Source organism: Protopterus annectens, chromosome 14.part0 (genome assembly GCF_019279795.1).
Source record: "Protopterus annectens isolate FY-2018-M chromosome 14.part0, PAN1.0, whole genome shotgun sequence".
Lineage (NCBI taxonomy): Eukaryota > Metazoa > Chordata > Ceratodontiformes > Protopteridae > Protopterus > Protopterus annectens.
Genome location: NC_056748.1, coordinates 658,096,510 through 658,114,649, shown reverse-complemented (window position 1 = coordinate 658,114,649; position 18,140 = coordinate 658,096,510). Strand labels below are relative to the sequence as shown.

The 18,140-nt window shown below is 43.6% G+C and overlaps 1 protein-coding gene across 1 annotated transcript in view; it reads left to right on the top strand.

The window, feature by feature from the left end:
* Nucleotides 1–18,140, top strand: part of BICC1 (BicC family RNA binding protein 1) — a 1,908,684-nt gene that overhangs the window by 979,331 nt on the left and 911,213 nt on the right. Inside the window, exon 7 of the mRNA XM_044056407.1 lies at nucleotides 10,344–10,538. Within this exon, the coding sequence (XP_043912342.1) occupies nucleotides 10,344–10,538 (195 nt within the window). The remainder of the gene's footprint in view (nucleotides 1–10,343; nucleotides 10,539–18,140) is intronic.

Sequence of the window (18,140 nt, the reverse complement as noted above, 5' to 3'; positions counted from 1 at the left end):
GACTTTGGCTCTGAGTCTCCCTCTTGGTGCTTCGGCCGGGGGAACCCCTGTTCTGATTGTGGCATTGGAGACTGGTCACTCCTTGGATTCAGGTGGATCCGCCTTCGAGGCCATGAGGAGCACACTGGCCAGGTCTTAGGTGACATCACTCGAGTCAACCACTCCTTTCCCGGACACTGCGACTGGAGCCTGTGATGCCCCCCTATCTGCAGGCAGTGGGGCTCGAAGGCCTGAGGATACCCCCATGCGTGGTCCCCTGCTTTCTGAGGGACATTCAGAGTCCTTGCCTGAAGAACCTCCCAGAATGAAGCTGTGTAAGAGGAAGCACATAGACTCCCCAGATGAGTCTGTCACCTCAGACACTGACCTCGATGATCAGAGGGGTCCCCAAAGTCGACCTCCGACTATGTCTCATTCTCTGACATCCTGGAGATTTTGAGACAGAGAGGCGACTGGCCCTACAAAACCCCCCTCTGAGGAGGAGTCCGTCTTCCTCAAGGCCTTTGGAGCCCGAACTTCCACCTCCTGGGTGTCTCCCCTCTTCGATGAACTGTTGGACCTTATTTGTTGAAGGTTGTGGGAACACCCTGACTCCGTGGAACCGGTTTCCAGCCGCCCCAACCAGTTTTTGTCTGCCCCTCCTGGGAAAGAATTTTTGATGAAAGGAGTTCCTGTAGATGCCATGGTGGTGGTGTCTGCCACTCAGCAAGAAGTTGCAGAGGCTTCTGCTTCTGTTCATCCTCCTAACAAGGAGTCTAGGAGTATGGATCGCTATGGAAAGCGTACCCTGTCCTCCGCGACCTTTACTTTGCGGTCGCTGAATTATCTGTGTCATTTTACGAGGCTACAAAAAGATCTCCTCATGGAGTTGGGAGATACTCTGTCGGGTAACTTGCCTGAGGCGGTGAACCAGACTGTCAACGCCCAGCTGTCTACCCTGTCTTCTATTGTTAACTCGTCCATGAGGCTCATATCCTATGCAGCCGAGGAGGCGGGTAGGGCAGCTAGCTCAGGCGTAGCCCTCAGGAGGCAAGCCTGGATGTGCCTGTGTCACTTCGTGGAGGCCTTCAAGTCTTCCTTCATGGACGCTCCCTTTGATGGGTCCTCCCTCTTTGGACCCAAAGTGAGAGACACTCTCACCAGATGTGAGCAAGAGGGTAAGACTTTGTCTGCCATTGGGGCCCGTTTTTCGCTTCCCTCTAGACCTTATCCCAAGGCACAGAGGGGAGGAAAGATGTGGTTCAGGAAGTCTCAGAAGTCTTATCCTGAACATCATGGTGACCCCCCCTCCAGAGGGAGAGGAGGGGGGAATTACTCTGGAAGACATCGCCCTAGGGGCAGGGGAGGCCCCCGCAACTCAGGAGACCGCGAGTCCTTTAGTGGTTCCTCCTACCAATATCCCTGAGGGACTGCCCGACTGCCTCTCTGGAGCCAGTCGGGGGTGGTTTCTCGAAGCATCTGCAAGCCTGGGAAAACATCACTCAGGATCGTTGGGTGCTTCGAATTATTGCTGGAGGTTGCACCATTCCCTTTATCTCACCTCCTCCACCACCCAAGAGAGTCCCAGACATTCCACCCAGTCAAAGGGACCAAGCCGCGTTAGAGGTCTCAAAGTTGTTGGAAAAAGGAGTCATCCAACCAGTCCCCTCAGACCAGATCAGATCAGGAACTTACTCAATGTTATTTTTGGTGCCCAAAAGAACAGGGGACTTGAGGCCCATCCTAGATCTCAGCCGTTTAAACCACTTCATCCGGAAGTCCAAGTTCCGAATGGTCACTCTTCAAACCATTTTTCCCTTGTTGGAAAAAGGAGTATGGATGTGCTCCATCAATCTCAAGGACACCTATTATCACATCAAGATAAACAAGGCCTCCAGGAATTACTTACACTTCTGGCTGGGAGCCAGTCATTTCCAATTTCGAGCCCTGCCCTTTGGTCTCACCACAGCCCCCAGGGTGTTTACCAAATGTCTGGCAGTGGTGACTGCTCACCTGAGACGTCTAGGATTCCAGGTATTTCCTTACCTAGACGACTGGCTTCTCACCGCCCCCACCAGGCATCTACTTGTTCGAGCCACGGAGGCCACCATCAACTTGGGTCAACTCCTAGAGATTACTTTCAACTGGCAAAAATCTGTCTTGCTGCCATCACAATGTGTTGCATTTATCGGCGCAGAGCTAGATTCAGTAGAGATGAGGGCTTTCCTTCCTACAGAAAGAATAAAAGTGCTACATGCTCAAGTTTTGGCCTTATTACCTCTGAAAAAGGTCCAAGCCAGACTAGTTCTTCAGTTATTAGGTTCCATGGTGGCCACCATCCTACTAGTACCCCTGGTCAGGCTACATATGCAGACACTACAGTGGCTTCTTTCGGTCCAGTGGTCCTTTCAAGAGCTCCCTTTGTCTCATCCGATTCTTATAACGGAACAATGCCGACAGGATCTGTGTTGGTGGCTTCATTCACCCAATCCGAACAAAGGTAGATCCCTGAATCCTCCGCCCCCTACTGCCACAGTGACCACGGAGGCCTCCCAGACAGGGTGGGGGGCATTATATGGGCAGAACGGTCCAAGGCACGTGGCAGGAACACGAGGTACACTTGCATATAAATGTTCTGGAGATGAGGGCGGTTCAACTAGCATTGCAAGCACTTCACAGCTTTCTTCCCAAGGGCACTATCTCAATTCTTTCCGACAACATGTCAGTCGTGTAGTACCCAACAAACGGGGGGGGAACCAAATCCTACCCCCTTTGCAGAGAGGCCATGAGAGTGTGGAATTGGGTGGTGTCTTCCCAACGTTTTCTAGTGGCAACGCACATTCCAGGGAAGTCCAGTGTGATAGCAGACAGGCTAAGCAGAGCTATTCTGATGCCTCACGAGTGGTCCCTGAACGATCTTCTCCAGGTGGGGTCTACCTTGCTGCGACTTATTTGCCAGTCCCCTCAATGCCAAGTGCAGCAATTACTTCACTCTGATATCCCCTCAGGGGGAGTCACCCAGGGACGCTGTAGTCCACAATTGGCCCCCCGGTCTGCTCTATGCCTTCCCTCCGTTTCCTCTGCTGCCAAGAGTGATTCAGAAGGCAACTTCCTTGAGAAGCAAAATGATCTTGAACGCACCACACTGGCCCCATCAAGTTTGGTTCACCTTTCTCCGGAGATATACTATGGATGGTCCTTGGATTCTGGACCCAGTTCCAGACCTATTGACTCATCTGTCAGGGCAGTTCCACCCATCCCTGCGAACCCTCAAGCTCACTGCCTGGCTTCTCCACTTCCGTCCTTAGTCAGACAGTTTTCCTTTACACCGGAAGTGGTACATATCCTATCTTCTTCCCACAAGCCTTCCACTAAGAAGATATACTCCAGTAAATGGAAAAGATTTGCTGTCTGGGCCCAGTCACATAACCTAGATCCCTTCACAGCCCCTGTGACACAGTTTTAGAATTCTTGGCTACTCTTTTCAGACAAGGTTCCGCTGCCTCCACTATTAAGGTTCAGCTGGCAGCAATTTCTAATTTTCACGTTTCATATGAGCCTTCCCTCATGGGCCATAAACTGTGTAAAGCATTCCTAAAAGGAGCCTGGTTACTTCGTCCCCCAGTTTCACAGCCAGTTTTGCCATGGGATTTAAACTTGGTGCTTAGAGCCATAAAGTCTTTTCCCTTTGAGCCTGCAGCCACTTGTGAGTTAAAATATTTGTCTTGGAAGACAGCCTTTCTGGTGGCCATTACGTCAGCCAGAAGGGTATCAGAGCTTCAAGCCCTTTCTGTTAAACCTCCTTGTTTGATTTTTTATAAGGATAGAGTATCCTTGAGACTCAACCCTTCCTTTCTTCCTAAGTTTCCTCTACCTCCTGTCTTCACCAATCCATTGAGTTACCGGTGTTTTTCCCACACTTTTCAAACAAGGCAGAATTCAAATTTCACCAATTGGATGTACATAGACAACTGAGGTTTTATTTGCACAGGACAAAACAAGAGAGGAAATCAAATCAGTTGTTTGTGTCCTTTTCCGAGAACAGGATTGGTAGCCCTGTGACCAAGGGCACTACTGCAAGGTGGATTAAGGACTGTATCTCATTTATTTACACATCGGCAGGTAGAGATCTCAGTGGTTCCAGTTTGCTCGAGCCTTCTTTTGAGAAAATGTTTTCCACAAGTTGTTTATTATCTTTCTTCTAATATTTACTTAAATAGACATTTATATAGCTACTGTAGCCCCTTTTGCTTCAGCTTTCCCTTGGTGCTTTACTATATTTCTATAGTTGTAGTGGCTTCATGTTGGGCCTAGTTATTTAGAGACTGTGTTGTACTAGTAGTACTTAGTGTCTGCTTTTCTGTGTAGTAGTTAATTGCATTTATAGTGTGCATATTTAGATAGTTATTTACATAGTTTAGCCCTGTTTTTTCCTCCGGGCATAGTTTAGAGAGTTTTTTTTATAACTTAGGTGGGTTTATTTAAGTCTTAGTTGGTTGCATTATTTTTAGGCTGTATTTAGGCTTGTGTGGGTTGTGTTTAAAATAAGCCTCAAGTCTCTCCTAATATGTCTGAGCAAAAAGTCAAACACCCCAGGTCTGGATTTAAGAAATGTCCAGACTGTGGGCAGAAGATGTGTCTCACTGATGGGCACGTTCAGTGCGTGTATTGTTTAGGTGCGGTGCACTTACAGGAGTCCTGCAGCATTTGCCATTATTTTTCTGCAAGGGTTCTTTTGGAGATGAAAAGGAAGCTTGCGGATAGGGGTTTGCTGAAGCATCCTTTTGCTGAAGCCTTGAGTGACCAGGATTGGGCCAGCAAGTCCTCTAAATCCTTTGCAGATTCCAAAGCATCCATCGATAGTCTAAGGAACTTGAGGATCCCGGGACTTCAGCTCCACAGCTCTCAGAGCTCTCTCCCCCTTCATTTCAGAGCCAGCTCACGGTTCTGGAGCCGGTCTCCACGAGACCTGTATCTCCACTCCTCCAATCTGCACCCTCAGTGCACTCCTCTAGGTCTCTGTCAGCCTCTCAGATTTGGATATGGACCGATTGGTGCAGAAGCTCTTACGGGAACCAGGTCTTGCTAAATTGTTGTCTGCTCCGACCCAAGCATCGGAACCGAATATCATCACTCCGGACTTGATTGCTCCTCCTCCAAGCCGTACCGGATCTTTGGAGCTGAAGGGGGCCGACCTGCTGATCATGGAGCCTTTGGAGCTGAGACCTGCTCCAGTGTCATCAGTTCCATTTACTCTGATGTCCTCTGCGCCGACTGGGGACTCTAGGGGCACACACTCTCCTGTCTGGTCTGTGGAGGGTAGTCGCACCGACTTGTCAGTGCCGACTCTTCCTCTCGGGGCCTCGGCTTGGATGAGCTCAGCTCCTACCTCTGGCTCAGAGCCCACGGCCTCGGTGTGGGAGGTGCTGGCGGTTCCTTCGGGTCCGTCGACTCCATCGGAGCCATGATGCTTTTGAAGTCATGAGGAGAGCCTTGTCCCCAAAGACATCCTCGACATTAGGTCTGGTCTCTTATTCCTCCAAAGTGCCTGTGTCCACTTCTGTCTCCATCATCCAGGCCAAGCATAGAGACCCTGAGCCTTAGGTAGCCCCACAGGACACCCCTTGCTCTTCTGAGACCTCCCCAGAGGCTCCCACTGAGGAGGTTCCCAGGAAGATATTGTGCAAGAGGAGACACTTGGACTCCCCACAGGAATCCTTGACATTGGACACTGACTTGGATGAGTCAGAAGGGTCCCCACAATCCCCCTCTGAAGACTTCTCCTTTGAGGAGATTCTTGAGATCCTTAGGCAGAGGGGTGATTGGCAGTCCAAAAGCCCTAATGAGGACGAGTCATTTCTCCTGAAGGCTTTCGGGTCTCAACCTTCCACCTCTGACGTGTCTCTGCCCTTCGATGGCGCTCAAGCAGCTGGTCTCTTGGAGGGTGTAGGAGTCACATGGAACCTGTCCCTCGGAGGCCTAACAAGTTTATTTCTGCCCCCGTGGATAAATCCTTCTTGACCAAGGGAGTCCCTGTTGATGCCGTGGTGGTGGTGGTGGCCACCAAGAAGGAAATGTCTGAGACTTCCTCGTCGATCCATCCTCTTAACAGAGAGTCTAGGATCATGGATCAATACGGGAAATACATGTTTAGTTCAGTGACTTTTACACTCCAATCCCTGAACTAGTTGACCCATTTCACCAGACTGCAAAGAGATCTCCTAAAAGAGTTGGGAGATATTCTTCAGGGTGCTGTAGCTGCAGGAACTTCCAACAAAGTTGCCATCCAGCTTGCTGCCCTAAATTCCATTGTGAACTCGTCCATGCGGCTCATATATGCAGCCGATGGGATGAGTAGGTCAAGCGAGTACAGGAGTTGCTTTACGACAACATTCCTGGATGCGCTTGTGTTCCTTTGCAGAGCCCTTTAAGTCTTCATTTGTCAACACCCCTTTTGATGGCTCATCTCTTTTTGGGCCCAATGTGAAGGAAACTCTCACCAGGTGTGAGCAGGAGGGAAAAGACTGCCTGCCGCCAGAGTCCACTTTTCCACCCCTATGCGGCCTTACCCCAAAGGCTAGAGGGGTAGGAAGATGTGGTTCCAAAAAGCCCAAGGAGCCTTTCAGGACACAAGTGGTGAAACTCCCTCTTGGGGCAGAAGAAGGGGGTGTAATGGAAGACGCCACACTCGCAGCAGAGGGGGTCCGCAGCACCAGGGTGACAGATCACTTCTCGGGTCAGCTCCATCAGTGCTTCTGAAGGGAGGCCTGACTGTCCTGTTCTGGTGGCAATCGGCGGTCGCTTATCTTTTGTAACCTGACGCCTGGTGAGATATAAGAAATGACAGCTGGGTACAAAATAATATTTGCAGAGGGTATTTCATACCGTTCTCCATTCCACCCACACCCTCAAGGAGAATGCTGGATCTTCCACCCACTTACAGGGAACAAGCAACTATAGAGGTCTGTAAGTTGCTAGAAAGAGTCATCCAGCCAGTCCCAGCAGAACCAGATAGGATCTGGAACTTGCTCAAGATTCATTTTGGTTCCAAAGAAAGCGAGGGACTGGAGACCTATTTTGGACCTCAGCAGACTCAACCAATTTGTCAAGAAAGAGTAGTTCCGGATGGTCACGCTACAGTCTATACTTTTCTTAGGGAGAGACCATTGGATTTGCTCAATAGATCTCAAGGATGAGTATTACCACATGAAAATGGCCAGGCCATCTAGAGATCATCTGCGTTTCTGGCTGGGAGCCAATCATCATCAGTTTTGGACCTTGCCCTTTAGTCTCACTACAGCTCCCAGAGTGTTCACCAAATGCATGGCAGTGGTCATGGCTCACCTGAGGTGTCTAGGATTCCAGGTGTTTCCATATCTCTATGATTGGCTCCTTACCTCCACCACCAGGCATCAACTCATTCAGGCAAGAGAATACACTTTGACTCTCTGCTAACACTTGGGCATTACAATCAACTTAGAAAAGTCTGCCTTATTGCCTTTGCAGCATATTGTCTTTATAGGGGCCGAGTTAGACTTCAATCACCACTCTACGACTACCAGTCTAGAGAGTCTTCTTCACCAGCAGGTCAGCTCTTTGGTATCGAAGGACAGAGCACCAGCAGCAGAAGTTTTAAAAGTCTTAGATTTGATGGCTGCAGTGATCTTAGCCATACCATTAGCAAGGATGTATATGTGGATTCTTCAATGACTGCTGTTCACTCAATGGTCTTTTCAGGAACTTCCAATGAATCACATGATTTTAATTACGAACTCCTGCAAGAGAGATCTCCAGTGGTGGTTGACGTCTCTTCATGTAAACATAGGACGTCCATTTGTGCTACCCCCTCCAGTAGCCACTGTGACCATGGACACTTCCCTGATAGGGTGGGGGGGCATTTTCAGGGAAAGACTGCCCAAGACACATGGACAGATCAAGAGACACATCTGCATATCAATGTCCTGGAGATGAGATCAGTATTTCTAGCGTTGCAGTACTTCCAGGACTCTCTTCCTCTAGGGATGATTGCAATTCAGACAGACAATAAGTCAGTAGTCTGGTACTTAAACAAGCAATGTGGGACCAAGTCTTACCCCCTTTGCCGAGAAGCCCTCAGAGTTTGGCAGTGGGCTGTCTCCTCCCAGCTCTTTCTGTTGGCAGTGCACATCCCGGGAAGATCCAACATGATAGCAGACAAACTGAGCAGGGCAATCTTGTTGCCTCACGAGTGGTCCCTCAAGCAAGAGATTGCGGACAGATTTTCCGCAAATGGGGCCAGCCTTGCTGCGATCTGTTTGCCAGTCACATCAACATGAAATGCAGAAGCTACTTTGCACTGATTCCCCCTCTGGGAGAACCCTGAGAGATGCACTCATACACGATTGGTCCCCGGGTCTCCTATATGCATTTCCACCGATCCTGCTAATACCCAAGTTTCTACAGAAAGCAATGTCGCTGGGGAGGACCATCATTCTTACAGCCCCTCATTTGCCTCGGCAGATTTGGTTCCCATTTCTTCTTCGTCATCTATTGGGGGATCCATAGATTCTGGACCCAGTTCTGGAACTTCTGACACATCTGTCGGGGGACCTCCATTCTGAATTGCAGTTACTGAAGCTCACAGCTTGGCTGCTTCAGTTCCCCTCATAGCCAGGCTTCATGATCTTTCTGATGAGACAAGGCAGATCCTCTTGACTTCCCACAAGCCGTCCACCAGAAGATTATATCTTAGTAAATGGAAGAGATTATCCATATGGGCTTCTAAGCAGAACATTGATCCTTGTCAAGCCCCTTTGACATCTATTTTAGAATTCTTGACTATGATTTTTAATAAAGGTGCTGCAGCTGCTACAGTTCAGGTCCAGTTGGCTGCTATATCTAACTTCCATCTCAGAGTGGATGGGCTTGAACATTGTGGCCCACAAGTTGTCCAAGGCCTTTCTCAAAGGAACCTTTCACATGAGGCCTCCAGTGAAGACTCCTTATTCTCCTTGGAATCTAAACTTTATGCTGTCTCTTATAATTATTCCCCCATTTGAACCAGCATCATCTTGTGATCTAAAATTTTTATCCTGGAAAACCATATTTCTGGTGGCTATTGCGTCTGCCCGCAGAGCGTCAGAACTTCAAGCCTTATCTATCAGCCCTCCTTATTTGATTTTTCATGCTGATAGAGTATCTTAGGACAAACCCCTCTTTATTTGCCCAAAGTTGCTTTAGAATCTAGCATCACCCAAATCATTGAGTTGCCAGTCTTCTTCCCCAACCATTCCAACAAACTAGAGTATATGCTGCACAAACTTGACGTTCACAGACATCTCAGATATTTGGACAGAACAAAAGATGTTAGAAAATCAGACCATCTCTTTGTGTCTTTCTCTGAAGCCAGAAAAGGTAGACCAGTGGCTAAAGCAACCCTTTCTAAGTGGCTATCTGATTGTGTCACCTTTGTTTATTCAGCTGCTAATATGCCCTTACTACACAAGATTAAAGCTCATTCAACCAGAGCATATTCTGCATCTTCTGCATTCCAAGCCAAATTGCCCTTTGATAACATTTGTGCTGCAGTCACTTGGTCTAAACCTCATACCTTTATCACTCATTACAAAGTTGATGAGGCCTCCTGGAACAGGGCTTATTTTGGGTCTATGGTCCTGAAGAAGGTACTCCAATGAGCCACCCGAGATTGAGGGTGCTAGGGATGCTACCCATCAGTGAAGAGTAAACGGCGAGATTGAACAACTTCATATTAAGAAATTATGTACTCACCATAACATTCCATGTGAGTTCCATCTCGCCTTCATTCTCACGTCCCTCCCTCCATCCCTCACCTGGCTGATAGTTGACCTAGAGGCTAGTCTCAACTTGGTTATTCACTCCTTCCTCTCTCGGGAGAGTAGTTCTCTTACAGGGATATGGTACATGCAGCAAACAAGATCTGAGGTAATTCCAGCAGTGCTTCATGGGATAAGGGGCTTGGTCTCAAGCTACTGGTAAACCTTGAGCTTTGCTAATGGCCGTGTCTGAGCCGAGGGATCGGCTCCGAACCCATCAGTGAAGAATGAAGGCAGGATGGAAGAACTTACATGGAACATTATGGTGAGTACATAACTTCTTATTTTGCTAGTGTTTTTCTCCTTTCTGTTATATTCCTACAATTAATTACCAATGCAAGTCACTTAAAGCAGTGAAAAATGCTGTCTGCCACTGATCAGAATGTAATGCAGTTAACTACTTTAAATATTGCTTCTCTTAATAGACTTGTGGTGTTCATATTTAAGAGATGTGTATAATTATTTTATGTACTTTGTTTTGAAAATGTGGTTCTACAGTTTTGTTACACACATTTCTCATTTGTATTGTAGGAACTGCTTCCTTTAGTTCTGATGTTTGAACTTCCAATAGCTGGCATTCTTCAGCCAATCCCAGATCCTAATTCACCTACTATTCAGCACATTTCCCAGACCTATAACATTTCTGTATCTTTCAAACAACGGTCCCGTCTGTATGGTTCTACTGTTATTGTGAGGGGGTCACAAAACAACACCGGTGCAGTTAAGGTAGGAAAAATGTTTTTATGCAGATATTTTCAAGTTATATGATTTGCTTTCTTTAAGTCAACATACACACAATTTAGTGTAGCATGTAAGATGATCCAGTCTTTAGTATAGCTACAATTGTTATAATACAGTGCATGCATTACCTTTTGGAAATAGTAATAGAAAGACTGATAACTCCATTGACTGATGCTTTTAGGTAATAGTGTGAGACTTTTTTTTTTTTTTTTGGGGGGGGGGGTAGGACCAAGCAATCTGGCCGATATTAACAGCTGTATCACTTCAGAGATGGATGCAGGTAATGTGTAGGTCGTTCTGTTTGAAGAGGTGGTCAACCAAAGATAGCATATTTGCCTACAAATGTGAATTCTTAATCATATCTGGACTCTTAAGTGAGAGCTAGTGGCATAAAATGTCCCAAGATGTAGTTGAGTAAGTGCAGTTTCCTCACCATTAAACAGCCTTTTACTATGCCAAATTGAAAAATACATACGGAACTGAGTGTGCTTGCATGGTTAATCAGACTAGAGCTCCTGGAAGAAACCAAGCAAAGTGGTAAGATGAAGAGATGAACGTTAGGACTGTGGTATAATATGCGCAATTCACTGTTGGGTAGGTCATGTCATGAATGTCAGGGAAGATTTTGTTGTGTCTTTCGGCTTTACCCGGCTAGGAGTCGCCACAGTGGAACTCTGGTCCGATAATGATTGGCAGTAGATTTTTATGTGCAGAGTTGCCAGCCCTGACGCACAACCTTCAACGAAGGTACGCCCATTCACACATGTCTCCACGCAGAAGACGCTTTAGCTGAGAATCGAACCGGACAGTGTCTTACTGTGAGGCGACAACATTACCGCAGCACCACCACCGCAGTAGTCAAGGAAGATTTTGCAATAGAGAAAATTTGTTATACTTTCTGCCAGATTTTCTTGCATATTTTAAATTGAAGCTAACATGGAACTAATATCAGAAAAACATGGCTAGATGTTAGATAAATCAGACTGTCATACACACATATATATGTGTGTATGACAGTCTGATTTATCTAACTGTCATACACACGTGTGTGTGTGTGTATATATATATATATATATGTGTGTGTGTGTATATATATGTATATCTATATATATATATATATATATATATATATATATATAAATATAAATATATATGTGTGTGTGTATATATATATATATATATATATATATATATATATATATATATGTGTGTAGTGTGTATAATGTGTGTGTGTGTGTACATATATATATATATATATTTTCCAAAAGTTTGTATTTGAACAAATTTATTAAAAAGAAGCAGTAATAAATAATGACAAATGTAACTTCTGTTTAACATTTAGACTGTGTAATGGGAAACCTGTATCTTCTAACATCAGAAATTTAGAAATTAGGACTTTGGCTTATGATAAGGACCTCCTGGCTCACTTATCTCATTTTGCATTAGTTTAGATAAGCTGGGAATCTTAACAGCTGGTGTTTGTGATTTGATCACTGCTGCAGTAGCCTAAGCTATATAGAATGCAACACATCAAGGATCAGACTAGCTGTCCAGCTTTCAGAGCTCTAGGACACATTTCATGTGCCCTAGCCACTGAGAAGCTAGGGAAGGGCAGTGTCAAATCAGTAGCTAGGACACAAAATCTACAGAACTTTCTGTCAGTGTGCGCTCTTCCCTTCAGGGTTTGGATAATCAGTTGGCTTAGTGCTTCAAGGCTGAGTGGATAAGTACCCCATTTTGCAATACCTTACATTTCATTTTTTTAGGGGAGAGACGTTCATTTTTGCCAAATATATTGGACGGTGGCTAGAATTGATGTTTTTTAGTGGTTGTCAGTAAAAAATGTTACCTCAAATCTTACATTTTTCTGGTCTTGGTTCGCTGTGGGAAATGCCTTCCAAATATTTAATTTTTGTGATAAAAATTTTACTTTTATCTCAGTGTTTGGCTAGGGTCCAAGACTTGCAGTTTTGGGGGTTGTCATTAAAGCAGTTTTACATCAGAACTTATTCTTCCAGTCTGGTTATTTCATTGAATCTCCTATGCTCTGCTACTTGCCTGTCTGTCACCTTTTTCAGTAGACAGATGGTTGAGTCCCTTGTGAGGATTCTCTTTATTATTGCTTTATTTTTTTGAGGAAAATTACTTGTCTAGGAAAAATTTTTTGGGACTGGGGCTAGTGTATTTGTTGGTTGTTACTAAAAAAGTTTACTGAATAACTTAATTTTTTTGTCAAGAGGCAAGACTCACTCTTCATGTACACTAGACACTTGTTGGACATCTTCTTTGTTAGAGAGATGATTCTGGTTCCCTGTGGGAAGTCCTTTCTAATTTAGCATTTTTTAAAGAAAAACTGCTACTTTTCTGGTCAAAAAGTGTTAAGGACTGGGGTTAATATATTTGGTGTTTGTGACTAAAGATATTTATTTCACTGCTTAACTGTCCTGTCAGGAGAAGAGACAGAGTCTTCAAAGCACTGTTAGCCATGCGCCAGACACTGTGGCAGAGACATGGACCTGGGTCCCAGTAATTTGATTGTTTCCTCCTTGTGCCAAAAAGAGAAGCTATCTTGTAGGCTTTTGTCTTGGCTTTGTATTCCCCTTTGCCTCAGCCACTGATGGGGGGACTCTCCAGTGGCTATATGGTCTTTTTCAGACCATTCATCACTTTCTCTCAGTCCTTTATGTGCTGCTCCTTGGGAAGCTCCCAATGAAAAGGGGCAAGCACATCCTCTGTGGCTGTTCACCTGCCCTTGATGACTAAGGGAGAACTACTCTTAGCCTCAGAGAAAGGACTTGGTGGTGATCCTTCTCAACGACAAAATGATTCTGAAGAAGGGGCCATTCTTCTAGCTACTCTTTCTGGGTAACTCCTAGAAAATGAAAATATGAGATTAGACATTTATCTTATCCTAAACCAGATAAGGATTGTCTCAGTTTTGCTGGAGGTCTATGTAAAGCCTTTGTCTTAACATGTTGAATTTTATTTCATTTAAAAAGAAGCAAGATTTTTTCCTCTCTGGTTGTGATCCTCAATCTGAGGGACAGGATTTAGATTTGGTGTTTAAGTGCTCTGAATGGAGAGGCATACTCTGAGGAAAGTTTTTCCTCAGAGTCCTCCTCTGAAGAGTTGCTTTTTCTGATATCGTTGCTAGAATGATTTGTTTCAGTAAAAAAAACAAATACCATAATCCCAGTAAAGATTGCATGATTTGTTAAGATGGATTTTCCTCAAACTGTAGTTGTACATCCTGTGTTTCCAACCTTATGTTGTTCTTTCTTTGCAGCCACCAGCTACCTGCTCCCAGAAAGTCTGATAAAATATTTAAGGTACCCCAGTCCCACAAATTCCTTTTTTGCTAATCTCAGGTCTGATCATGCAGATCATTAGATCACTCCTGCAGTAGCCTAAACAATATGAGTTTTCCCTGTCTAAGATATAATGTCCAGTCAGATTCCAAAGTTTAATGGTACCTTCCTTACATTTGGATCATTGATAACTCAAGCAAGGCAGGAGAAAATCAGTGGTGTTGGTGTCAAGCCCTTCAGACCTTTCCTGCGGGCAATGAGCAATCCTCATATGGGCACTCAAGCATTGATGGTGTGCTAACATTTCTCCATTTCTTAGTAGATAAGTTCAGCAAAAGGTTTCGCATTTATTTTTTTGCTTAGTACAAGAACTTTTTTTTTTTGGCTAGGATTTAACTTTCTCAGAAGGAGGGGGGTTGTCACATGACATTTCTGTCAGTTGTATGGTTCTTTTATTACGTTTGGTATAAACTTTGTTTTTCTAGAGCCTACTCTAATTTGTATTGGTAGTAGGTTTTGTCAATAGTTTATTGCGGCTAGCGCAAGTGTGTTGTGTGCTTTTCATGGTATAGTTTTGGTGCAAGTGCTGCTTTCTTCATACTTATATTTTTACAGACTGGTGATGTCATTGCTGCTGGGTTTCAGGCTTCTTTCTCACCTTTACTATGGAACAGCTCCTCAGCTCTTCTTTCCTTCCTGCAGTCGCACAAAAAAGAAAGTTTCCAGGCATTCTTTACTACACCAGGTTGCTGCTTCAATCACAGATGGGTCACCTTGCAATAACCATTTCACTTTACTCAGACTATTTCTATTTTTCCCTGGTTTCCTCTGTTGCAGTCCCTTCAGCCACTATGGATTTGAGGGTTGGACATGTCCTCCACAGTGGTTGTAGTTTCCTTGGCAAGCCTGTGAGAACCATCTGTAGGTGCAGGAATAAGGAGTGGGGGTATGCTTTTCTGCCTAGCTGGACTGGAATGCGTTTTCCCCAGTTAATGTCCCTGGCATGAGTCTATATACATTTATAAATTTTTACACCAAAAAGAAGCAGAAAATTAAACATTTATCTTCTGTCACCGTTACTTTATATTTGAAATGTTTGTTGGATTTAGGCTATTGACTTTTATCGTTCTGGATCTACCAGTAGACAAATAAGGAATTTTTCAGTTTCTGAAGATTCTCAGTGTGATGAAAAGGGACTAGATTTGGGGAGAACAAATTTAGCTATTTCTCCTCAAACAATGGATTCTGACTCTGAGGAAAATAATTATTTTGATTTTCCCTTTAGAAGAATTTTCCATTTTTGAAACCATATCTAGGATAAATCATTTTTTTTTATTTTCAGCGGGAGTAAAATTCTTTTTTCTTTGAAAAATATATTATGATGCATTACAACTGAAATTTCCTGAAGGATTATAATTTATACCTTGAAGGATATATTTATTACATTCAGTAGTCCATAAGAAGGAAGATGTATTGTTTAAAGTTCCTCAGTCTTATAAATGCTTATTTTCTAATTTCATATCTGACCCTGGTGTGATTTCCTTACCAAATCCTTCTGCAGCCAAACATTTGATAAATGCCAATTTCCTCTCATCTGACAAGGATGGGAAAGCACATATAGATTTGGGAAAAGAGTATACTCGTCTGACAATCTTATTTTTTGGGTTCTTAATAGTCAGGTTCACACATTAGTTCTTGCTTGCTTTTGAAAATGTTTTTTTTTAATATATTTTATCTGCAGTCTTATATAAAAGACACACCATGCAGTCAGAGAGTGGAGATGTGCCTTTAAGATAATGGTTAGACCTGAGAATTGTTTGAATAATTAGATGTCTAATTGAATAATAGATCTATTTGTACTAGTATAAAAAAGGAAAGCTTTTATTTTAACATTGATCTGAAGAAGCGTACGTTAGCAGTACGCGAAAGCGCTCATCCTGTTTTTATCGTTCAATAAACTGCCTTGTGGATTTATGCTATGCACTCTGAGTTTTTTCCAACGTGGTGGGTTCTACAGTGTTTTTTTCTAAAGCTTTCCTTGTTGTTCGCTAGTAGACCCTCAAAGCGTGTGGCATTTGTTTGGATTTTGCTTTTGAAAATGTGAGGAAATTGCTGCCACATTTCCTTCTTTGGAGGGTAAATGTTCTATAAATGGTCTTACTGCTTCTGTTTCTGAAGTTATCGATCATTCTTTGACATGTCCTTTTGACTGGACTGATATCTTTCCATAGCAACAGCTCCTGGGTTTTTAATGAAAAGGCTTATTATGGTTTCAAAATTTGCTTGAAGGTATTAAAGCTGAATTTTGAGTTCTACCCTTGATAGGAAGGTTGTTTGGACCATCTCTTGCAGAGGTCCTGAAAAAAAAATGTGATGAGAGGAAAGCTAATTCAAGTGGTGACTCAGATTTTTTTCAGCCCTCCTTCTCCATGTTTGTTAAAGCTTCCATTCCTTACTCAGAATCTTTTTATAAACCACAAAATAAGCAGACTCCACAATTTCAGGCAAACAGTCATTCAGAAAATCAATGGCAAGAGGCTCTTAAAAGAAAGGGGTATTTTCTCAGAAGCAAGGACAGTCCAACAAGTCTGAATAACTATCTGCAAACTTAACTCCTTTCCCACCCTGATAATCCTTTAATTCTATCCCAAAATCTGATTCTCCTTTTTTGTATATTTATTAATAGCATTGATCCAAATGGGCCCATTTCAGTCCCAGCAAAGCAAATATACATGACTATAGATGAGCTAGTTAACAAGAAGTATTACTAAATGCAAACAGCATATGTGGAGATAGCAATGAATCAATGAAAGTACAAATAAAGTACAAGTTGTAGGGGGCAATAGGAAGGGATGGTGAGAGTAATAGTGAAAGGATAGAACACATGTTGAAAAGATAGCACAATTAACATAAGGGCACACACAAATTAACTATATACAATGTAAACAGATCCCACAGTGTGTGGAAATTGTGAAGGGGGGGGGGGATCAGGTGAGTGATGTGTCCAAATGGGGAAGCATTTGCATATTGTCTCGAACTTGAGATGATATTTAAGCTGAACATGGAGTAATGGGTACAAAATGAGATACTTGTGATTAGTTGGGAGGGATTCCCAGAGTTTGGACCCATGTATGGAGAAGGCATGTTTAGTGCAATGGAATCTGGTTCTGGGACATTGAAGAAGTGGACCAGAGACTATTTGGATTGTAACTGGCAGGGGTGGGTGTCATCTGAATAGAATGGAGGTAGGGGAAGGGCAGAAGTGTTTCATGAGCTTGTAGAGTTGGGATCCCAGAAACAGGTTTGTTTGGATGGTGGAGGAGGCATTTTTGGATGCTGTTGCAACCAGTGGAAGTCTATATTCAAGCTGTGCCTAGTAGGATGCCTTTGCCTGTGTCATTACTGATTGGTCTGGAGAGAAATGGGGAAATGTTATAGATCAAAAGATGAATACATTTATTTCCTTCCATATTTGTTCTAAGTGAAGGTGAAATTTCAAAGTGGGATCAAGGTATTTCAAGGATATGACTTGATCAATGAAGTTGTCAAGATGGTCATGGATAAGAAGTGATTGAAAGGTGTTTTGCAGTTTAGGGGCGATACTAAACATCAATGTCTTATTTTTTTTCTCTTTTTGGCAACAGATACTCCATCAGAGGTACAGATGGCAGTGGGAGTGCCTACTTCCATTTTAGGGGATTCCACCTGGTCCACCAGATCAAACCTAATTTCCGTCTGTCATTCAGTATCTGCTGGCTTCAAGGATTAGTAGAACCTGTCCCTCTATCCCATACTGGGAACGTTTTTTATTTAACAGTGTTTCTTGTACCAAATAAATCCTCATGGAGATAAGTCGTAGATCTTTCATTTCTCAACCAGTTTGTGAAAGTTGCAAAGTTCAAAATGGTATCACTTCATAATCTTTTAAGTCTTATTCCCCCCTTTTAATTTTTTTGATAACTCTAGATTTAAAGGATGCTTATCGTTACAGTCATATAGCCAGAGATTTAGTTTTTTTTTAACATTTTTTTTGTGTCTCGATTACTGTTTCAGTTCTCTGCATTACCCATTGCATCATCTACTTCTCCAAGGGTATTTGCAAAGTGTCTAGCTCCAGTGATGGCCTGTTGTAGATTACAAAGTATTCATACATTTTCCTTAAACATCTTGATTATCTTTACAGAGTCTTTTGTATAGTGTCAGAAACCTCTCAGTTGGGTAAATGTTCTCGGTCGACTGGTTTTCCAGGATAACATTTATAAGGTCTTATCTTACTACG